Genomic DNA, 25,451 nt, shown 5'->3' on the forward strand with positions numbered 1-25,451 from the left:
CAATACATACAATATTAAAAAGAGCCACCTTTTTAATTTGGAAAAGGGTTAAAGGGAAAATTCACACTGCCTAACTTGCCCTGCTGTATATATTGTACTATTATCTCTGATAGAGCGTAGTACATAACATATAACTATTAGAATACGTGATTTTTCATCTTTGTCATCTTTGACGCAATATTAATGGTAAAAAGAAGATCAAGTGTCAGATATTTCTATCAGTCGTTTCTTATAATAAGTCAACATTTGTCCAATTTTCTTTTTTTATATTTAAAGAAGGAAATGTACATGTAAAAAGCATTATTATCTTATGAAAGGAGAAAGGGGGTAAATCTAGAACATTAGTTTAATGTTAGACAGAGTGAACTTGTGAAGAGATGTTAAGATTCTGAACTTAAGCATCTAGAAAGTAGATTTAAAAAAATAAAACATAGTTTTTTTATAATGGCATAGGTGTAAAAGTGATGAAGGCAGCGTTAGGCAACATCGCCCATCGAAAAAATTATATTACTATTCACTGAGAAAACTATATGGCATGAATTATAATTAATACCGTAATTCCTGCTCTATACATCGTAATTATTGCATTATAATAGCGCAAAATCGTGATATCGTACTTTTTAGGTTTTTACATTATATACCGTATAATTGTGCAGTCTATAACGTCAGAATTTAAATTCATTACGCGCCGACATTGTATTTCTTCTTTTGTGATCTCGCGAGGGTTCCAGTAGTGAACAAGCGATCACAGAAAAAATTAAAGATAAGGTTTACATCGATTTCAGGTGCAAGATTCACCGACACAAAAATTAACCTTGCCAGATAAACTTTACATAAATAGAAGATAATTTTTTATTTTTATCTTTCCCTGGATAATCTTTCATCTTATAATCGATCCCTTTTTATTCGAGGTTGTAGCGACAATTGCGACGCCAGCTCTATCCAGCGTCGTTTAACTTCATTAAATTGGAGAGAAATGGGAATTCCCATCTGTCAGTTACTTTTTTCGCTTTTGCTAAATGGTATTAAATAAGTTATAATTCGTCTAGAATAGTGTCATTTATTTCGAAAGAGATATATCAGTAAGAACAATTTTTTCATGTTATCAGCTGCTGATTCTACATGTTTCACCGAAATTTCATCACTTTAGCGTAACACAGCATACATTAGAATTATTCTCGTAACCTCGGTGAAACTTATATATGTTTCTGTGATTGTTTTAAATTTGATGTCTCGATTGATAGCCCGAATTCACTCATACTCTGCCTTCATTCCATTACTGTTAAAGACATCGTAGCAAAAGAAAGCAACCAAATTTAACTTTTTTTTTAGATATTAGTGCATTATAACATCGTACTAAGCTCCGGGATCTGCTTGTACGTTATCATATTGCGCTTTCTGGCTATATAGAGATTTTGCGATATAATTGTGTGATCTTTTTCTCCGTGTTCTAGTCGAAAAATACACCATCAAAATTAATTTAGAACATAGAAATACTTGGCGAGATTCTCCTGATGTCGCTCCCAAAGTTACTTAGTAATACTTGAACGGCCTGAAGGTAACTTGCTACCTGCAGAAGTAATCCATCCGTAAGAAAACCGTGCTTCCTATTGATATATACATTTTTTCATTTCACTTTGGTCAAAATTCCGAGATAGCACCAAAGTTATCCTGAACATTCTAGGAACATTCCAATGGAAGATTCGTAAAATGCCGAAAAATTCTCCAAGGAGGTTCCTGGAAGTAGGTAAATGTTTGTGTATCAGAGCGTATTTAATCAATTAAATTAATTAAATTATTACAATAAAAACATTCTCACGAACATTTCTCGAAAGTGTCTTGGGAACCTCCTCTAATTCGCGAACATTTACCAACTTCTGGAAATATTCCTAAAACATTTTTCGGAATTCTCTAAACCTTTCTTCGGAATGTTCCAGGAATGTTTGGGGAAACTTTTGTCCTAGCCGGGCTGTTGAACTTTTATTTTAAATTTAAAAGTGAAACTAAATAATATTGTCTGAAAAATAAATATTTTATCTTTATAACACTGAACTAATCAAACAATGAATTCTATACTTGTAAAATTGAAAATTAAATTATTGAACGAAACGGGTATATGAGAAATTCCATATAAAATTACCTGAAAAATGTCAACTATTGTTAGTAATTTTTATGCAAATTTCGGTGATTTTGATATCTCATCCTAATGAGAAGATATTGGTTTTATGTAAAATTTAAATTAGTCGATTTTCATCATTCTTCACATCTTGAGATCCCTGAGTCAGAAAAAACAATTTTTACGCAGGGACCTATATGTCCGTACGTCTATATTTATGACTAAGTGTACCCTCTAGGCACGATAACTTTCGAAAGAATACTAAGATTGGATTGAGCTTTGGCACGCTTTTTTAAGGCACAAAGTGAAACGACGAGTTCGTTACGCAGATATTTTGGATAAAAATTTAGAAAGTTATAGCATTTTCTAAATTATGTGTACCATTTTTTTAGTTTGAAAATTCGATGTAAGGTTATTCGTAGCACTCGAAAATTCGAACAATTTAGCCCTACGATATTTTCCGATAAAAATAAAATTATGCAAGTTGTATGACACAAGAGAAACTTTTCGTTTTGAAAGCCCTAAGTGATTATCGTAACAACTTTTTGAATTTTTTTAAAATGAAAAATTCAAATTTTTTGCACACAAGAAATAATTCTGAATTAAAATTATTTTTTAAAAATAGAGTACGTATTAAAAAATATTGTCAATTATACAGTTTCTAAATTTTTTAATTTGTGAAATCTACACTAGCATATTGTTCAAATTACAGACATTAGGATATGTATTTTTGGAAGAATAAATCAAGCCGATTATTTCTATTGCAAGGATTTGAAATTCCTATCTGTATCATACATATTATTTCTTTGACAATTAAACAAAAGTTTCCGGTACATATAATTTGCTAGAAACGTGCAGAAAGTTGTATTCAATAATTAGTATCTTTTATCGTATCTTCGTTTTGCTCGAAACGTTGGACTGGAATTTCACTCTATAGCTCATCGGTGGTTTAGTAGAACAACATCCGCAATTAAATTAATTCATATTTCAATTTTTCCAACGAAGATTATTGTTTCAAATATGAGATGATTATTGTTTTAAATACGAGGTAATTATTATTACAAATCTGTGCGGTTGAGCCAAAATTTTCAATTTTTTATACATACATTAAATCACATAAAAAAGTTTCCTTTCGGTGTCAGAATTGTCGATCATACAGAAAAATCATTTTCAAAATTTTTGAAATTCGCCCACTTCACGCGCGAAAACATTAATAAAAATTAGACCTTCCCTTTGAGAAATTATGAATGGCCATTACAATATATTAGGCCTTTTTCACACAAATAATATTTTTGTAAATACGTACGTTTCGAATTTACATCTAGTTTTTTGGATTCTTTTTTTAATTTTCATCCAAGAATGTTAGTTAAGCAAAAACAGTTATTCTAAAAAGACAGTGTAATTTTTCTATATTTGTAACTTTTTTAAAGCACGTTTTTAAATATCGTTAGAAATTCCTGTGGAAATTAAGAACAACATATATATTCTTTACCTTTATGCCACTTGGGCTTCGTTATAATTTTGACAAAAAATATGTTCAATCTTACCTTAAAAAAACGATTTGGTACATATTTTATGTTTTACAGCCTAAATTTACAAAAGTATGGTAAGCAAATTATTTTCATAATGATTTTTCATGTTATTTTTTTTTACAATTTTTAATAAAAGGAAGTAGTGTTATATTATTTATTTATCCTATTAAATAACATTTTATATTTCGCATACACCATCTATAATAAGAAATAAAAAAATTGTACAGCCGCGCTACTTTCATCACTATTCGCAAGTGATAATCCAAATTTGGATTTATTTTTAAAATACATTTGATAATGAAAGAAAAACGAAATTTGCGTGCTTATCGTAGATCTTGCACAGCAGAATCTAAGCAGTGCCTTAATTTATATTTACTACATAAGCGAAGCTCATGAATCAGTGTGAAAGTCTATGAAGTTTTGCTTCTGTGCATATCCAGTCCTTATTTGTACGATTATAAATTGCATGGTTTCCAGATTTTACTTTTTCATTTTTCTTTTCTCTTGTAGGTCATACCCTGGACTTTCAAGCGCAGTTATAAATTATTCTAAAAATTTAGTCTGATCTGTATTACAGAGAATTTTATAAATTCATATAATTATGATAGACATTTTTCAAGAGATAGATATCTGAATTTACTACTTTTAATAACTTGTATTTAAGGATGACGTAATTGTTTATTCGAAACAAATTTCGACCTTATTGCAATGCAAACTATTTTCCATTAAACTATTAGATTTTTTTATATGATATTTTTTCATATTTTCAATTGTAAAAAGTCCCATATTTTGAAAAGAAGATTTCTTTTAATTGTTGGTAGATAGTAGGTTACAAACCAAAAATCACCTTGCTGATTACTTCAGTCATTTTGTTTATTACTTTTATTTGTAATAATTGATCAATCGTTTATTCAAAAATGATTCTTTCAATCACTTTATTTGTTATTATTAATCAAAGAAATACTTAATAAATAAATTTAAAAAAAGGCAATTAAAGAATTAAATTAACATAAAAAATTCGCAACATTCAAAAAGAAAAGAGAAAACGTTTCACTAAAAAGATCAGGAGTAAAAAGTAAATAAAGTAAAAGTGAAGTAAGTAGAGGAAATCAGAGAATCATTGGGTACATAATAACATAATTCTATATTTCTTTCACATGATTTATAATTTTCTCTGGTATATTATAAGGTTATTCCTCGTGCATGCATATATTTTATTGTTCTGTGGAAAGATGCACTAAACATATTATTTATCCTGTTAACGGGTTTAAATTTTTACAATTTTTTAAAAGAATATATTATTTTTGAAATTTTGTCTTCCTCATTACATTAAAATTGTTTTAAAATAATGAAGCGTATAGTATTGTTAAAAAATTTTTACGAAGTTCTAAATCCGTCCCATAATTACTCCTGTTGATCATAGTTTATGTAATTTTATTGAAAAATGTTAATAACTTAAGATGCTTGCTCCTAATTTGCCAGAATACTTAAGGTGGCTGACACTCGTTTAAATAACTCTGATGATTGAATCCCACCAAGATTCTCATAAATTCAATAAAGGTGTGAAAGTACTCTTTATGTAATTCCCAGAAATAATTCATTTGACAAAAAATCTGTGAGACTGCGTAATCGGTCAATCATTATGACCCGGAAGAATTAAAATTTACTTCCTTTAATTATCTTTTTTACAAGGTTAAAATCAATGCTCATCAAAAACTTACAATTAAAAATAAAGAACACACCACTCCCAACATTTTATAAATTATATACACTTAAATCGTAAATGACATTCATGTTTACATTTTTAGATCTAGAAATTTAAAGAAAAAAAAATTACAATATTTATTAATTTCATCAATCTAATTCTGGACATTTTTTTAGGCAGTCCTTCTACTATTGAGCTGGTCATGCGTGAAATCCACAGAGGACAAAAAACTGGATGTCATTCTCGACCAGATTGCCGTCGACTCAAAAAGAGAAGTCGACAAAACTCCACATGCAGTTTTAGAAGTTGTTTCCAAAAATCCACCATCAAATTCAACGGTTCGCAGTGCAGAAAGAGTGACTCTTCATTATGAGAATTCAAATGGCTTCGTTCCGTTAATAGTTTCCGACCAACGAATAGGAAAAAATTTGGTGGCAGGCGACAAGCTCACAAAAGAAATCGAGAAGAAGAAAAGTGAAAGCCTCCTGGAAAATGATCCATTTTATTCACCAGAAGCAAGATTTTTTTTCAACCTACCTCACTCAGGTGCAAATCGCCGATCTTTGGACTCTGCTTATAGGCGGAGTGACTTTGAAATTCTCAAAGTGGATAATGATACTCCTGCTGTGGCAAACTATCAGAAATTTTACGATAATGTACAAAGTTTCATGAACAAAAGTCATGATCCAGCTGATATTGATAAAAAGAGATCAGAAAATAGCAGGAGTAGAGATCGAGGTAAAAAGGTGCAAAATCATATGGAGATATATGGAGTTGATTCTAGTCGAGACACTGGAGATGATTATTATCGTCATCGTCCGTTAAATTCATATAACAATAATCAGTTCAAGTCTAATTACGATTCAGAGAAAGTAAATAATAATTACCATGAGCAGGACATGTCAGGGTATAATCTTCAACGCAACGCCGCGTCGAAAGAGAAACTGACTCTGTCAAGGACAAATCATAATTTGAGGCAACTTGAGGACGAGAAGAAATTAGAAAAGAGTAAAGGTATTCTGAAATCGACAAATACAAACAACCAAAGCATCAAAAATCCTGTGGCTGATGTTCGACCTAATGATTACAAAGTTAATATTAAATTTGGAACTCAATCTGTAAGATCTAGTGTTTTACCTTCGATTCCTCATGAGAACTTTAGTAATCCTTCAGATTCTCGTAATGCTCAATCTTCAAATATTCACGTTCAACATAGTTTTAATCATCAGGGAACTAGTCGTCATTATGAGAGGTCCGAAGACTCTCAAGATTTTTCAGATGAAACTGTAGATTATGGAGAAGTTACGGAAAACCCAAAAAAGCTTCATAAAAACAGACGACGACCACATACTTCGGAATTTTCCAGGAAGCTTCCAAAAGAACATCGGGAAAGTTATTCACAGAACAATGGAGAAAGAAAACGAGTAAATTTATCAAGAACGAAGCAGCGAAATAGACAAAGAAATAAATATAATAATTGGGATGAAGAAGGTCGTTATCAGTTTCAAGGCGAAAGTAATGGGAATGAAGATAAACCATTAGAAAATACAGGATCAGAGGTGGATAATATTAATTTTCAGAGTTATGATTCTCAATCAACAGATGCTTGGAAACAAGTCGACCAGAATGTAGAGGTATCGCACTCGAACGGTTACGAAGTAGATCAAATAGAGAAACCAAAATTGTTATTTCCGGTTAATATGAATTTGGTACCACTTTCCCAGTTTGATCACCAAACTGCATTAGGAAATAGTCAAGGATTTGACTTTACTAATGCAATGATTCAGAACTTTGGAGCTGGTATGTCAATCATCAGTACTGCAGCTCCTTTTGATAATACACCAACTCAACATTTAACAACAAAGAATGGACAAAGTATACAAAACAATAGGCAAGTACCAGATATTATTGTAGGTCAAAGTAGTTTGCGGAATCCTGTTTCTGTTTTTCTACCTCAAGGACAGAAGGAACAAAATGGCAAAACGCATTATATCCAAAGCACAGTTACTCCACTTTTCACAATTACTCAAAATGTGAATCCATCTTCTCATGCGACTGCTTCGAGTACAACAACAAATCCAGTATATACTTCTACTTCAACAGCGAGTCCAGTTTTCCAACAAGTTACTTTAAATGGAAATCAATTTTTAGTGCCACAGCCAACACTGCAATCTCTTTCAACAATGCTTCGAAATAGTCATTCCAATGTTCAAGTTCAGTCTCATGGACTTCAGGGGCAAAACACAGTTCATTTCCAGAACATTCCATCAGCTTCGACTACACAAAATCCAGTCACCCAAAGATACGCTACTTCTGGAGATGGTCAATATTTAGCAACTGCTAGCTTATCAGTCGGAAATGAAGCACAAAAACCAAACCAACAGAAAGCACTATTCCAGCCGGCACAAATGGTCCCAACAATTTACGCTGGGCTGTACTTGAATAATCAAAATCAAGTGCAACAAACGCCCAATAATTTTATTGTCGCTAGACCGAGAGATAATGCGCAAATACAAAAAGCTGCAAATGATGCATTTATGAGCTCTGTGAATGATTTACAATTACAGATCCAAAGAAATCAGTTAGCGAATTCACTTCAGGGAGTGGATAATATTGGAAGTACGAGCAATAAAAACGTGAATGCAGTTAACGCTTTTGCTGGGATACCAATTAATTTTTATAGAGCACAGTTTCCAATTGTGGGAACAAAAAATGTTGAGATTGTTAATCCAAATGTCAAACCTAGTTCTGCCGATTTAAATATATATAATCCTGTCACACCTATCAATCAATATACTGCAATGTACACTACTCAAATCCCAATTCTAAGCGCAACCAGTTTTGTCACATCAAGACCAGCTTCAACGCCTGCTACTGCAGAATCAGTGCATCTTAATAATTACGTAGATACTCTGACGGAATTTGGTACCAAAATCCCTCCAGTTAACATGTTTAATCCTATCAACTTCGTACCTAACGCAGATCTTGTCAAAAGCCAAACAATCTTAAACAGGAAACCTCCTCAAAATGATATTTTACAACAGAATCTGAACCTAGTGCCTATCCTCCCAGGAGGAAACTTTTTCCAAAATTCTCAAGGGGCTCAGGCTAATTTAGCCAATCAGCCAAAACTGCATTCCGATCTGGCCCAATATGCTGAGCAAATGTTGAAGGAATCTTTGAAAACAATGTACAACTCCCACAAATGGAACAAGGATCGAAGAACTCCTGGAAATATCAGCATTGCAGACACTTCTGAAATTGCAAAATTAAGGAACGAATTATTGAGATATAACACTTTAAATTTTGACTCCAAGTTACTAAAGGATACCTTGGATGCTCATCAGACGGAAAATAAGATACGAACAATAAAACCGGATACTAATTCAAGCAAGACAGCGTTTTCTATCGAGCAGATCGAGCAGATTTTAAAAGATGATTTCAAACGTCACCCTTCAGATTATTTTGGAAAAACAGATTTTGAAACTGAAAGAAACAACCTCAGAATTAATAATTATCTTACACCTCCTAAGCCAAATTCGTTTTTGTCTAAAAGTCCATTTCATGATAAGCCAGTGAAGAAGCGGCCTGGATCTGCTCCTCCAGGATTTAAAAGGTCTCGTCCAAGAAAAGGTGCTTTTAATTCAAAACCAACTGCACCTGAAGCTTCTGCTTCGAATAATTTTGAGTTTGGTTTTGACTCTTCTCGCTTCAGACAGAGGCCGCACTTCGACCACGAGATAAGTGATTTGAGACCAGGGCGTCATAGCAGTCATTCTAAATTCCGACAAAAGAGTCCAGGCTTCCACAATTATCCAACTTTCACTACTTCGTCCCCTGACAATGAACAGCGGACATCGAGTAAAGAACTTTATGATGTTAACCATCCCAGGTTTCACAATCTCCTTGGATTATTGATGAAAAACAAGAGGCTACCTGTTGGAAGCTCGCAAAGTTTTTCAAAGAACAGAGACAGGGAAAACTTTGCACAAATTATCGAGAATGAAAATTTAAGATTGGAAGAACAGTTTTATAAGGATGCTATGCAAGGTTTCCAAAAGAAATCTGACCCAACGAAGTCTTACAGCCGCAAAACGCCAATCGAAATTTTCCTTTAAGATCGTCCAAGTCTGAAATTTTTAGAAGCGTATATTATGGAAGTGTGAGGTATGGTGCCGGTGTAGTGCACATTGTTAATTACAAATAACGTCTGTGTTTCTTGGTTTTTATAATAATTTCTTGCACAAAATGAATACTTTTGGTTTGAAAAAATAGCACCGTAATGCTGTTTCTTTTTCAAATACGTGCAAAAAGATTATATATAAGAATACAGCTGTGACGGAAACAGATGGAAAAGTATTTTCAGAAATTAAGCACTTGCAGTATATTTTCAAAGACTAACAGTATAAAAAAATTTAATTTAAATTCAAATACGTGGAGTATTTGCTAACTTCGTATATTACAAATTTACTCTATAAATATTCTAAATATATTAAAATTAAATGAATTTTGCAACATCACATACCGGGCAGGAAAGCCGAAAATTTGGGTGCAGGTCGTAACAGTGCTCGGTAATAGGTCGTAGGTCGGTTACTTGATCGTTACTGTATAAAATACAAAAAGCTCGTTCTCTTGTGACTCACGTGATTCTGCATAGCATTCTAATTTCTTTTTTTAATTGAATATGTCCTAAATTATATAGAGTTTTTTTAAAGAAAATACTGTTCTTAATTTTAATTTTTTTTATGCAAAAAAAATCAAGAGAAATGTTAATAATTATTTTTATATAAACCATGTAAAGACCTTTACTTGATTTTCTTTGGTGTCGAAAATTAATTTTAAGTATAAAATAATTTGAGGCAGAAGGCGAAATTAATAGGAGCTTTAATTGTTCAAAAACAATTTTTTTAACGGCGAAATTTTGCCCCATGAGAATGTATACGTACACTATTAGAAAATCTTAAATCATCACATATTTTTCAGTTACTGAAAATGCGAACCCACAAAAAAAACTACCCTACATTTTTATCCATTATTTGCTTGTAAAGTTTCATTTATAAATTTCTCAATTAAGGATAAAAAAGAAAATAGGAAATAAACACTGAATGCAAGTGCGAATAGACAAGTTTAATAGAATTTTCACGAAGAAAAATCGTATTAGTAAAGTTTTTAAATTCTCGGTTATTTAAAATCGGGTAAAATTACTCGTAACATGCCGGTATGCTACCGAAGCTTCGAGAATTAATCAAAAATTTCAGAAAATACTCAGTTATAATGCTTTTATGTTATATTTAAAAGTAACAAGATAATGTTCACTGTGTCAGGCTTAATTAACGATAATTTAGTATATATTTTAAATATTTGTAGTTACCCTGTATCCCCTTTAACATCTAAAAAATTTTGTAATTAGATAATGTTCGCGATCATAGAATAAATTAAAAACAGCGTCTTTCTAGTTACATTTAAAATATGGAAACCTTTGCAATTCTGCTAAAACTTTAAAAAAATGAATGATTAAATTAAAATAAATATAAATAAATAAAATATTAGAATCAAATTAGCAATAATTATTTATTTAAAAAACTGTTCACATGTGTAACTTTCAGCAAAGTTTTTTATTTAAACTGAATAATGCGATATTTTGAAAATGGAGATAAGTGTTCTTAGCACCTCTACGCTTTGAAAGAATAATGATAAAGTATATTTAGCCAGCCATCTTTTCCCCCTTGGCTTGAAGCCGCTAAAAATTTTCAGACATCACCGTTTTGTTCTAGTTGTCAAAAATGAGCTTCACGGAAGTTTGGAAGGAGAAAAAACAAAATTCTCATAAATTTTCGCCAAGAACAAACGTCGGGTAAGTCACCCGGAAGTTTACCCATATTACCTTACGTTACCAGGGTTATTTACTCGTCTGAAAACTCTAGGTATAATTGGGTTTTATCAAATACTTTACTTTGAGTGATAAGAAGACATTTATTTAGTGTTGATCACGTCTTGAGTAATTTTTTTTCTATAATTATTCCGCAAGATTTATACTTTTGAGATAAACTGAAAGTTATATCACAACCAAATTTCCCCGTGGAAGCAGAAATGCCTAACCCAGATAAAGTGAGCCTCACACGGTAAACTCACATTTCAATTATAAGTTATAGGACATTTTATTTAAATCCCGGCAGAACACCGCACACCCCCACATACTCATCTAAAATAATATTTGAAGAATAATCATATGAAGTTATAATTATATTAATTGCGGTTTTTATAGTTATGTTATTCGTAAGTTCTTGTATGCTTTGTGTGATTCGGTAAATGAAGTGTTGCCGGATTTACAGAAATTGGTGGAAGTATGTGAATGAGACATTTAATATCATTAGAATTGTAATTTTTAAAATGTATATGTAGAAATAAGCAATTCTTTGCAATGTATGATGTGAGATTTCCTACCCAGACCTGCAATATGGCGTATGGCAATAAAAATTATAAAAACGTCACTGAAAACAATATTTTTTAAATCTTAACAGTATATTTATGTGGAAATATTTAACTTCTTAACGAAGAAAACTTCGCTAAACGGCCAAATGAAAATGAAATATGAATCGAAACATGCAAATGAAATAGCCTAAAACAAAATAATAGTCTGGTCATTTGATAAAAATTCTTGTCAGCGGTCATTTAAAAAACTTTATTTATAAATATATTTATTTTTTTAATTCAATTTATGATAACTGGTGTCTTTAAATCTTACTTTATCTTTTCTCTAAAATTTATTAAATGTTAATTTATATGCTGTCTCTAATAGATGATTTATCATCACATCATATGCCTTTTTCAAGTTTATAACCAAGGTGATCGTCTGCTAACTTCAATAATGTTTTATTCTTTTTATAGTAATCATACTATGATAGATGTAAATTAAAATTCATATTTTAACAAAATAAAATTATTTTTAGATTTCAAATTCAATCAGATTTCATAAGCTTGTATTCGGAAGCTTCATAAAGATTGTCATATGCGTTTAAATATAATTATGATTCCCCTCCATCTTACACCAAATAAAATGTTGTATCAATGTTAATACCAAAAAAAGTTATTAACACACACCATAATACTAGTTAGCTTTAAAAAACATAGAGATCTATAATCCCATGCCGATACTCAAAATTGTAAAGTATCTTATGAGTGATGTTAATTGGAATAAGGAGCATAATCAATGTGTACATATATTTTACAAATAAAATAAAAGAAATCTTAAATAATGTTAGGATTTTCAAATTTGTTCTCGATTGTATTGTAAAAATTAAATAAATAAAACTTTTCAAGCTTTTTCCCTTTTCGTTGTCATTAGGACTTAAAGAGGTGGAAATGCGCAGAATTAATTATTTATAAATCTTGTAACTTATTTATGATTAAGTATTTAACGTAATCAATAGTTATGTTTAGAAAACCTTCTCTCCTGTTTTCTTTTTTTTATTTTCTCCAGAAAGGACATACGAACTAGAACTGAACGAAAGTATTGTGCAAAGTCAGTCAAAAAAGATTTTCTCTTCGCGAAGAATTCGGCAAGAAACTAAAATTAATGACATTTCCAGCGTTTTCGTTGAATGCTTCAAACGGAGTATAGACCTGCGTTCCACTCCATTGATGGATTTAAAACCGCCCACAAAATAATAGCAATTGCGACATTCATTTTATCTTTCCCAGATTAAAGTCTCTTTAGGTCCAAATGTTTATTTCGTAGAGATTTTCAATTTAATACCTAATTAAGGTATATCTTTTCAGCAATTAACTTTTTAATTAATAATAACAATTTAAGTTAAGATTAAAATTTTGGAGATGTTTTTATTTTTGCTCTAAATCCATAGAATCTGAAGCCATTCTTATGTAGTGCATTTAAAACATAGTACAATTTATAATTTTAAAAAACTTTTAATTACATTCTTTCTTGTTTTATGTTTTTTATGCTTCTACGATCAGCGCTGAAATTCATAGTGCAAAACTAATCGTAGATTGTTTTGCATTCATTCCAATGTACTCCAAAGGATAATAATTTAAAATTTAGATAAAATCATAAATATATTCATTACCATTAGAATGCATTACATATTACTGGAGTGCAGGTTGGGTTGTCTATACTTTATCTGCAGAAAAGTGTGTGAGTATTCATTGCACACTTTGCAAGAGCGTGTTAATTCTAGTTAGTTATTAAGAATACACTAATAAGAAAAGATATACAAATTTAAGAGAAAAGCAATAGTTAATTAATTATTTGGAATCGATTTATTTTCAAAATAAAATAAACACGTTAAGCAAACCATAAAGCAAACATGAAAGTGGGTCAATTGTGGTATTAATCGAATTTTTTGCACTTATTTTTTTAAGATTGTGTGATAATATACTTTTACATCCTTTTACATACATTTATTTTAAAATGTAGTTCTTCAAAAAATGCCCATCCTTTAGTTTTCAATAATAGACAATAGGATTTATAACGCACGAAGGTAAAGCTAGAGAGAATCATAATATTGGTATTGAAGGAATCATTACAATAAAAACGAATAATGACTCGGATACTTACCTTCCACTTTTATATGGAAAATATCGACTTTTAAATATCGATAAAGGATAAAAAAATATAAGCAGACAGAAAATTTTGCAAAATATTAGACTAAATAATAGGTTCAGCATAAATATACAGAAAATAATTTATTTTTTATTTTATTTACAAATTGCAATTAAATCGACATTTAAGTTTCTAAAACATTCAAATATATCCAATTCAAAAACATATGTGGGCGTTGGCATAAAAACGACCCTTATGACTGGTTACAATAAAGGATATTTCCACGTTTTTCTAAGTTGAGGTTAAAATGATTATTTTTGAGATTAAGTGGGATACTGGCACCTCTAATCAATTTATTGGGACTATACTTATATCCAGAAAGTTTCCTTAAGTAAGCATATTTCTTGTTAGCAGAAAAAGTATAACACATGTGCGTATGGCACTCACGTTTTTTAACTTATAGGGTTCGCTGTAAACTACCTGAAGGAGAGGAACTTTTAAGACACCCCACGAGCAGGGTAGACCGTTTAAATTATTCACTCCCTCAAACTACTCTGATTAAGTGCAAAGCGACACTACGATCACACGTCATACTCAATGAGCAGACACCTGTGTTGATCGCGGGAGATCGATATTGGTCCAATATCGCTCCCTTTCAGGCTCATGCACGCATGACCCCGTCTACAGTTCAGAAAAGTTATAAAAACTTCTCCAAACCACATGTCACTACGAGACCTTCCCAACTTGGGCAGGTGGTCGACAGCACGAATCGACCAAGGGCTACCTGCCCTCCCATAGTACTCGTACAGGAACAGGGTCCGGCCTTTGCTCTGAGAATCAGAGATCGATCTCGGATGATCCTGGCCTGATCAATTAAATAAATTTAATTGATGGCACGAGTGCACCGGCTCAACTAGACAGTGTCGCTACTCACTGAGATCTTAAAAGATCCGTTTACCCGTTCGCTGTAAACATTAAGTAGAGAAAACTAACACAAATGTATGCCCCTATACATAACTCCATACCGGCCATAAGAGCCCTTTTTTCATGCGGACGCACGCATCCATATGTACGTAATAAAATATATATAAGGTTTCTTCTGCTCTATACGTAGATGGCATCATTCTGCAGAAAAATTTGGATTTTTTCAGCAGAGTTAGGTAATCTTTTTTAATCGACTTCCAACAATAAATTTAATTAGATCATGCTTGACTACACCGAAGATATAATTACCCGTGGATCTTGCACGATTCGTAGATCACGAAATTCCTTAAAATTTAACGCGTCCGCATAATCCCCAGAAAAAAATTATCGCAATAACTCTAAAAATGTTTGACGAAACTAATTGGCGTTTTGGGCAAAAACTGTTGTTTACATCAATGATTATTTATTGAAACCTGGTGAAATGATTTTTGGCTATTACTATTGCATTACTATTGGATAGGAAACTAGCACTTAAGATTTATATTTCACTTCCGCCAAGTAGTTTTATCCCCTTTCTGAATATTTGTTTACTAAAAGTAAATTTTATCTTTAAAGAATTTTTAATTTCATAGAATGTTTAAAATATTATATTTTTGTATCTTTCAAAGAAAGTAATCCCATTAAGTGATCGTCAGAAAATACAAAAAGATAACCTTAAAGCATTGACAAAGTCACTTTTAATTTTATTATAAGCATGGCTGAATGGATGTGTATCAGATACCCGAAAAACAGTAAAATCCAACTTTTAAGTTTTGTTTTTTAATCTATTGCCGCGTAGAGAGTTTTACGTCAAGTACTTTTTGTAGAATAGCCATTTCTGTCTTGTATGGTGATAAAATAGTAAGTTGCGAAAAAAGACCAATCAACTGCCGGAATTCAATTGACGTGCTAGCTTAAGCTGGACATCAGCGAGAGTCGAAGAGATTTAAGTCTGTTTTTCCCAGTTCACTTTTTGTCGCTTTCTGAAAAGTGCAATACGTTCCGTTGTTTCGCATCGCTAAACACAGAATATAAAAGAAGGCGGCATGTCAGTCCCGGGCAGTTAGAATTGATCTTTGGTATCTATCGTGCCGGCTAGATGGATACCATCATGGTACGTGGTGCTTTTTCAATATAAAAATATTTTTTATCAAAATCAAATATAAATGATTTAAACTTAATGAAGAACAATAATAATCAAAAACCAGTCATGATATTTAATTGCGCGAAATATCGGTCTGATCTTAAATGTCATTTCTGCGCATACACTTTCCATTTGTGCATAAAGCTTTGATTATTTCTCTCTTTATTTTATATATTTACAAAGGTATTCATGCATGAATTAAATTGCGTTGAAACAGGCGACGTGATATACTCTTTGAGTTTCGCATAACTAAAATTACCTTCGAACTTTCAACTCGACAGTGTGATTAATCGTGATGGTGCTTCATCGAAGAGAGTGACGAACATTAAGGAAAATATTCTATAGTGCCTGTTTTAACGCAAGTTGTCCGCCAATGGATACACCATTCTGAGTGTGTATGGTAAAATGTGTTAGTGTTTTGAATATATAAAAATAATTTAACTAAAGTCTTTCTACTCGTTGAATGAAAGTCATAATAACATAACACATTATTCCACAACAAATTTTAATTGAATTTTCTTCGTACCAAAAAGTTTAAGCTTCAGATTGTTTATGATAAATTCTGCCTAAATTTTTTAGATAATGCTTATTGATGCAAGCAATTATCTTTAATAATCTATTCCTATGATTTTTAAACCTTAGACAAATTATAATAGAAAACTAACATCCTGTTATGAATGCTTCTAGATCCTATACATAACGTTACTTCTAATAGTAGCTGCAGCTCCATCGTATAGTGAAAATGAGACAGCACCATTAGGAGCTGCTACAACAGCAGCATCAATAACAACACCAGCGTTACCAATAAAATTGACAACTCTTAAAATCGTAGACGTTACGAATGCCTCAGATGATGACTTACCTCTAGAAAAATCTAAGCGAGAATTCGGGGTAGGAAACTCATCCTACGGAAATGCTAAAAGCTTCAACAAAAGAATAGATCCAAATTTCAGCAGTTCCCTGACATCTTTTGACCACTCACCATCTAGTCTTGTTTCCTCAGATTCAGTATCAGGAATCAACCGTGTAAAACCCAGTTTAAAAGGCTCATTTAATATAGATGACATAAGTATTAAAAGCAAACCTTCATTCGATATTGATGTTCCTATAAAAGGCAGTTCCTCATTTAATATTAATGGAGCAGGTATTAAGGGAACTAAGTCCTTTGATATAGATTCTCCTTCCTTCAGTCTTGATGGTGACACCTTCAGCATTGGTGATGATTCCTTTAATCTTGAAAGTCCTACATTTGACATTGAAGGAACTGACCTCAAAAGGGGATCTTCATTCAGCATTGGGAACACTGGTTTCGATATTGATGGACCTACTATCAAATCCATTCCTTCTTTTAACCTAAAATATTATAATGCAAAAAGAAGTCCTTCCTACACACCAGATACTGTTGTCAGAAGTAGTAGTCCAGCATATAATATAGAGACTTCAGAATCTTACCAAAACCCAGAAACTTACCAAAAACCACAAGCTTCTGATGTCCACAGTAAATTTTCTAACAGTCCAAACTTCGACTCTATTACTAAAAAAAAATATCCTAAGGACACTCGTGAAAGTTACAACGCACCTCAGAGCTCTTACCGCAAGGAATATCCGAAAGCAGCTTACAGTTTAACATCTCCAGGAGATGCTTACATTGACAAGAGTCAATATCCAGGAAGCCATGCAACACCAAGCAATCGAGTCTACAACAGTTATGTCACCACTCCTCATTACGAAAATTACATTTCTCCAATTTCTTCCCGGGCCATCTCAGGCCGCCCAGGCTCAATTTCGAAACTAAAATCTCCGTATTCAAATCCATCTGAAGTTTCATCACACACAACATATGGTACCCCAAATCAGGATACATTAAAAAATAACCTATTCGATGACCAAGGATTTGAAGGAAATTATGCCGCGTTTCAAAATGTAAAGCAGAATTCCTTTGCAGAGGATGATAGCAGTGGAACCTTGCAGTTTGTAGGGTCACAAACTCATATACCAGTCTACAATTCACAGTATCCCAGACAAAAGAATTCTCACCAAAATGGGGTTAGTTTTTCGCCATCGACTCAATCATTTGACAATTTACCTCAGAATTTGGCGTACCCTAATAGTCCGTTAGAATACAATAACAAGATAGTAACATCATTTCCAGGGATTCAACTTCAAAGCACTCAAGAATTTCCAAAATTCATTCAATCCCTAGAAACAGAACCAACTGTGCTGACTACTGGAAGAAACATTAATTTACAGCATGTACCTAATTTTGGATTATCCTCGGGCTTCCCAAAGTCTAATGGAAACCAGCCCTTCTTGAGCACTACAAATAGTTACCAGCAACCGCAAGTCTTACCGGTTCAGAGTTCCAGGAGTACACCTCAATTTCCACAATATAAGGGGGCTAGCATTCAACTCCTGTCCAACAATGATTACAGAAAACCAGCCGGTATATATCAGCCTCTGAAAAGTCAACCTCAACTGCATTTTAATACAAATGATCAGGCCGTTAACAGACCCCAAAAATTTGTGGGGTCCGGGACTCTTAAAAGAATACAAGAGGATGTTGAAATAATTAAAAATAACAAAAAAGCTCCAATTTCGCAAAATGATGACAGTGAGGAAGAGGAACAAGATGATGATGGTGATGAGGATCGTGATGATGAATTAGACGAAGGTTGGTACTAATCTATACTAACTCAAATTTCAATATAAAAAAATAAAGTATGTATTACTTTTTATCCTCTAAATTTTCGTTTTCTAGGGTACAAATCTTTTGAGCGAGAATATCGACAACCATTTGAAAATTATGGCAGCTCAGAATCACAGATTCAAAACAGAGATAATGGGGATGTTTCTCCAGAGAACTACTCTGATGAATCAGAATTTAAAAGTAATATGCCGCCGATGGGGCCATTTGTTTTTAAACCATATGATGATAAAGTCGGAAGGCTGCATGAATTTGTGCGCCAACCTCAACCGCTAAATCGTTTTTCAGAAGAAGCCAGCGAAGAGAATGGTGATGAATATGCAACAGAAAATCACGCGCCAACAAAGCCTCCGAATATTGCTTATGATAAAAACTCACTCAAACCCTACTTTAGTTATGATTCCCCGAAGCCATTACGAAGTGCATATGATGAAGATGCTGAAGATGCCGACAATGAAGAAGAAACAGCAAAATACGAAAAGCAAAAAGATGCCGATGAAAGAAGTAGTTATGAAAATAAGGGACCTGTACCATATATACGACAATACGACAAAAAATCTATTGATTTTTATAAAAAGGAACCTTCAAAAACTAGTGAGTTTATTTCAACTAATTATTTTTTTGATAGGTTATTCAGATGTTTTAAAATATTAAATTACCTGATACTAAATTAAAATATATGCACGATAAGAAAAATAATATATTATAATATTTTTAATATAAGCGTACATAAAATGCAAGTTTTTTCGATTAAAAAATAATATATCATTTCGTTGACAACAAAACTAGCCTCTTCTATCAGGAGAGGTTTTTTTGATAAATTGCATCCACTTGAAATTTTAAATATAGAAAATTGCCCAAAACTCCTTTTAAAATATGAGAATAAAATATTTGTAGTTTTATTTGCTCAAAATACTTTTAGAGTGTATAAAAAACTTGTTCACTACTTTTATTAATTTTTCTGTATAATCATAACTTTTAAACATTACATTAGTTTCGAAAATTTTAAAAAGTTTTAGTCGAAAAATTTAAAACAAAATTTTTATGCCTAACTCTTTTGGCTAAATTGGTGTTTTTATATTTTTTGAAAAAGTGACTTAAGCGATTTTCTATTATAATTTTTTGTATAAGCCCAACCATTTTAAATTTTTTACATAGAAATTTTCACTTTAATTATCCTTTTACTAAGAAAGTTATGATTCCAACATTTTACATACAATTTTCATTCTAAAATTTTAGCCAGTTCATTCTTCTTGAACTTTTATTTTCTTATTTTGTAAAATAATATTTTTATAAAATATTTTGGAACGAGAACAACAATATTAGAATTATTATATCAAAATGGCATGTTATCTACCGAAAACTTGTCATTAAGGTGGGATGAAAATAAAAATTCTTGAATTCCAAATGGGTTCCAAGCGCGAAAGTAACGCATTGAGGACCAAAAAAGTATACTTCATTCCCCATCTATAGAGGTGCGGGCTTTATTATTGATACTTGAAAAAATTTTTTAAATAATTGCTTTTAAATTGCTTTAAAATTTTGCTGAGCATACGTAAGTTCTTTTAAGTGTTAAAACATGCTTAACAGAAATTGACAAGTACCAGGAATTTTTGTTCCAATTGAAATCATCTGTGTAACTTGTAGTTTACGAATTTTTTTAAGCATGTTTGGGCTTTTTAGCATATAAATACACTACAACATTTTTCTATCAAATACGAAATTCCAAATTTTAATGTTTTCAATTCCAATAACTGTTACTGGGTATCGCCTATTTTGACATTCACATTAGAGAAGGTATTATATTTGTGTAAAATTGGACCCCCTCCCGCCCGTTTTTGTCAAATTTCCACGTTCTGACATCGTCTGAATCCAAAAAACATGTTTTCACTAATCTACCTTGTTGCATGTATGTTATCTACAAGGTTTGTAAAAAAGGTGACTTTTTATTTTTGTTGAAGAATATTCATTTGTTTATCGATATCTAATTTGTCCCCTTTAAAGTAATCTTCCTCAGATATAATACACTTGTGCTAGCGTTTTTTCCAATCTCGAAGAACTTCTTATATGCGCTTTCTGGTATGATCTTGAAATCTTACAGAGATGCGATCTATATCTTCTCAATCATTGCAAAATGTCGTCCTTTCTTGGGTCTTTTAAGTTTTCGGAACAGGAAAGATTCGTAGAAGGCCATGTCTGGCGAATACGGTGGCTAAAGCGTGATTATGGTGTTGTTTTTGGCCAAACAATCACGAACAAGCAATGCTGAGTTAGCAGGTGCATTACCATGATGCAAAAGCCATGAATTGTTTCGCCAAAAATCTGGGAGTTTTTTTCGTATTATTCTATGCAAACGGCGGATAACTTCAAGGTAATATTCCTTAATGACTGTACGGCCTGCCGACATTGTAATCGAAAAAAAACAGTGAGCAAGACCGAACTTTGCGTGCTTTTTTTTGTCTTGGGGATTCAGGATGCTTCCACTGTGGTGATTGAGCCTTAGTTTCTACGTCCTAACCATATATTCATGATTCATCCCCAGTTATGATCCTTTTCAGCAAATCTGCATCGTCGCTGACGTGTTCAGTAGCTCCTGAGCGATGTTCATGTGACGGTTCTTTTGGTAAGATTCAGCAATTTCGGAACAAATTTCGTTGCCACACGTTTCAGGCTTAAAGTAGACTCACCAAATGTCACAGTCAACATTGAAAGTGGGGATATGTGTACCAACACAACAAAACAAAAAATCGAAAATCGAATGTACTTAGTCCGCCAAATTTGAAGTCACCTTTTTTTTAACAAACCTCGTATTTATGTACTTATGTGTGGCTGTATATTTCTAGTTTTTTAGCACAATCACTTTAAAATTTCGCCATTTTAAAGCAAAATTTTGAAAAATGGGGGAATTTATAAAATTCTTAATACCACTTTCTTCTTAAAAAGACGATCATTTTCTGCTGACTTTCTTAATAAAAAATTATAGAAGACTAAATAACGCACGATATAAAAAGAAATCCAGAGGAGAAAACCGTTGCTTTTTTATGGCCCTACAATATTATCATAACAACTTTTTAAATATTCTCGAAAAATCTAAAATCCAAATTATTAAATAAATAAAACATTTCTAAAAACCTGTATTTCCTATTTCTATTCCGGAATCTTGACAAAGTTTTTTAACCAACCATGACATAGACGTGATATAGAAAGTGCCTAAAGCGTCTACAATTTTCAGTAACTGTTAATTTAAAAACATAATGATCACAACTACAAAATTCCACAGATGTTTGTAGAAAGAAAACTTTTTAATCAATGTAATAAAGTAGTTGCAACGATGGTGAGTAATAAGGTAGTTACAACTTGGTGAGACAAGTTGGTGATTGTGCATTCTCTTTTATTAAAGCTTCTTCGGCTGCAACGAACACATTCTCATCCCGCATATTGTGACAAAGAAGTAAAAAAATTTTCATTTATAATTTGAAAACAAAAATGTTAATGAACATTTCATTGTTCCTTTTGTGTCATTTTGTCGAAAAATTTAATTAGTTTATTTCTAATGTAATTTTTACAACTAAGACAAACACTCCGCGGTTGATCGCAAAATTATTAATAACAAACTTTTAGCTGTTTTTCGGGGGAAATACTTTTTTTTTATTTTTATTAAATGCGGTTTTTCAAGAATAAAACCAAAACTACTCGTCAAATAGAAAAGTGATTATTGACAATTTTGTAGCTCTTTTTTGGTTGTACAATTTTTGTTTCTTTTTCTTTTTAGTATCTTGCATAGGTGGACCAAAAAATGTCATTTATTATTTTTTATTATTTTTTGGACGATAAAAATGTTAATATTTGATTTTTCATTAAAATTCAAGAAGTTGTTATGATAATTTTGTTGTGCCTTCAGAAAGCAATTTGTTTATTCTTTTGACTTTTTTCATATCATGCGTTGTTTTTCTTAAAATGTTCATTTTGGTTTTTTTTATTTTCTTATTTTGAAAATGCTAGAACTCTAATAGTTTTCTTTTTGACGTAAAAATAAATAAGAATAATTTGTTTGAGTTTCCAATTACTATAAATAGCCGTAAATAAAATTTTTTAATCTTGAAAAAAATAGTCTTAAATATTTTGAAATATGTTGCTTACTTTTTGAATTTTCATCCAAAATACCTGGTTTACGAACTATATATTTTGTTGGTCTTTTTAAGTGTGTGCTAAAGAACAATTTATTCCGATTAGTCTTTCAAAAGTTATAGTATGCAGACAACAACAAGGACGACAACTACAGACTCCATAGTAAAACCTGTTTATTTCTTGGTTGAGGGATTCATGAAACGTAGAGATTTAAAGAAATCCGAGATAGTCACTTTTCACACAAAACGAATAATGAAAACCGTGCCGTAAGCTGAACGGCACCAGGGTGAGGTGTCTAGATCGGTGACTCTGGTATATCGGACGACCTTTCAGAATACGCAGCCTTATATTTGCATGCGGGGCTCTACAAGGATGGACGAACCCCTTTTCCTACCTTCTCGTGGGAAAAACAATGGCAACACCAAACATAGTTGTAGTAAGTGCGATTCAAAATAAAATAACATGCAGGGCTCCCAACGATGTGTCGGCTAACAATGCCGACCACTCTAGAGCCGTGGCGCCTGAACGACGTTACGTGGCGCGACTGCATGCTCCGTGGTGGGAGAAACACCTGGAGTTATCGCACTATTCGCATCAACGTCTGCGAAACCATGCCGAACTACTCCAGAAAAGGAGCTATGTAAGCGGAACGCCTACTCTACCACAGCCAGAACAACAACCAGAAAAACAACCTTTCGCGACAGCTTTATGACCCGGAGAAACATTATCACCTAAGTTTCTCTCAAGCCTGAAGATCTGGCTGATAATAATGACGAGCTTCGTGGACATTTTTCCAACGAATCCGAGCTCCGGACTATCAATCGTTGTGTGTATAATGCCGCGAGAGCTTTGGCCGATGGGAACCGTAAAACGAAACCAACGGTTGATCATAAGACCAAAAGACGAATGCGTGAACTCGTCATAATGATAGGCTGGGCAAGACAGTATGCGTCCCGCATTTAGTGTCTGATTGACTATATCACATCTGGCAGGAATTTTACCGCCAAGGTTCGAAAGTTCGTGCGCAATTTCCGGACCCGTTATCACAAACTTAACAAGTCAGAGTTGCTGACCATCAGGTAGCTTATTCTTGAGAGAATAAGGATGCTATCTGACGCTAAGAGAAGTCTAGAGCAGAGAGAGAGAGAGAGATAGGTCAGAAAAAATGAACAGTTTCTCTCTGACGCCGCTCGACTCTTCCAAGACCCTGCACTTACTGTCGACCACCCGCCCAAACCAGAGGAGGTCGAAGTATTTTGGAGAGAAGTTAATGAAGTGCAGCATAGGCTGAATGAAGACTCAGAGAACATAAATAGCTTCAAGGAGCTGTGTGTTGCCCTCATAACACCTAATGAAGAATGCCCACCTATCACTACCGAGGAGGTGAAAAAAGTATCAGGAGGGATGAAGAACTATTCCGCTCCGAGAGCAGATGGTATGAAGACCTTCTAGTGAAAGAAGTTTCCTTCAACCCATCAGTATTTGACCCGTATTTTCACCTAATTTAAATTCGGAAGAGACAATTCTGGAGTGGTTGGTGAAAGGGCGCACAATACTCCTGCCGAAAATAGGCAACTTAGCTGACCCGAAGAATCACAGGCCAATAACTTGTCTGAACACGCTTTATAAGATATTCACAGCTATCCTAAATGATAGGATTGTTCGGGCAATTGAACCTGTGTGGCAAGAAATGTATGAACAACGAGGCTCAAAGAATGGCGTAGCCGGATGTAGGGAGAACCTGCTCATCGATAGATGTGTCTGCTAAGATGCAGCATTCTACCAGCGTGACCTATCGATGGCCTGGATTGATTATCGGAAAGCTTTTGATTCGACATCTCATAGACTTATCATATGTCTTTTGGAAATCCTAAAGGTTCCTCCGCAAATAGTTGGGTGCATAGAGAGATTGATGCCGCTTTGGAAAACCAGATTTACACAAGAGAAAGACTTTCGTGAACAGCTCCTCGATAAGAGGATGCACTGTATCTTCCACAGAAATGTGAAGGATCAGTCAATGTCTTGTGAGCTAACGTTTGCTTTCCTTAAATCGCCCGGATTGAAGTCTGGTACATAGGGTTTCATTTTTGCATGCCAAGACGGTGTCATTTCCACCTTAACATACCGTCCCACATTTTGAGCCAAGACATTCCCGATGATAGCTGCAGAGCGTGCCATGCACACCCCGAGCATTTACCTCACATACTATCTAGTTGTCCAACTCACACGGGAACGACCTACATTCAAAGTCACAATGCGGCACTAAGAGTGCTTTATTACCATCTCTGTCACTCCTACGGCATTCACCTTAATATCGCTCCTCTAAATGGTGCTAGGGAAATTGAGTCAATTGTCGAGAATGGGAAGTGCCGCGACCCAAGGATAACCGCCTTCTGCATTTTTCCCGCAAGTGTTCTAGCATATTGTTCACACGCAGGGATGCTTTATAGGCCATTAGCAAGTGAAAGCTTGTCACCTCCTAGAACGCCGATGATAGGGGCGATCAGTTTAACAGAATATTCCGGGTACAATCGTTGCAACTCCCTTATAAGGTCTCGATACCTCTCTTTCTTTTCATTCTCCTTGGCTATGATGTTTC

At 33.2% G+C, this 25,451-nt stretch overlaps 2 protein-coding genes across 3 annotated transcripts in view; both read left to right on the forward strand.

Annotated features, from left to right (window-relative positions):
• LOC117167606 overlaps positions 1–12,649 on the forward strand; it is an 18,392-nt gene extending 5,743 nt beyond the window's left edge. Inside the window, exon 2 of the mRNA XM_033352662.1 lies at positions 5,530–12,649. Within this exon, the coding sequence (XP_033208553.1) occupies positions 5,530–9,471 (3,942 nt within the window). The 3' untranslated portion in view covers positions 9,472–12,649. The remainder of the gene's footprint in view (positions 1–5,529) is intronic.
• Positions 12,650–15,950: 3,301 nt separating this feature from the next.
• The window catches only part of LOC117168379, a 17,002-nt gene continuing 7,501 nt past the window's right edge, over positions 15,951–25,451 (forward strand). The window contains exons 1-4 of one of the 2 annotated variants that reach the window (XM_033353987.1): positions 15,951–15,990; positions 16,708–18,691; positions 18,779–18,907; positions 19,013–19,318. In XM_033353987.1, the coding sequence (XP_033209878.1) occupies positions 15,976–15,990; positions 16,708–18,691; positions 18,779–18,907; positions 19,013–19,318 (2,434 nt within the window). In that variant the 5' untranslated portion in view covers positions 15,951–15,975. Of the gene's footprint in view, positions 15,991–16,707; positions 18,692–18,778; positions 19,319–25,451 lie in introns of both variants that reach the window. The other variant, XM_033353986.1, reaches the window with a different exon arrangement.

The sequence above is a fragment of the Belonocnema kinseyi genome, chromosome 2 (genome assembly GCF_010883055.1).
Source record: "Belonocnema kinseyi isolate 2016_QV_RU_SX_M_011 chromosome 2, B_treatae_v1, whole genome shotgun sequence".
NCBI classification, from domain to species: Eukaryota; Metazoa; Arthropoda; class Insecta; order Hymenoptera; family Cynipidae; genus Belonocnema; species Belonocnema kinseyi.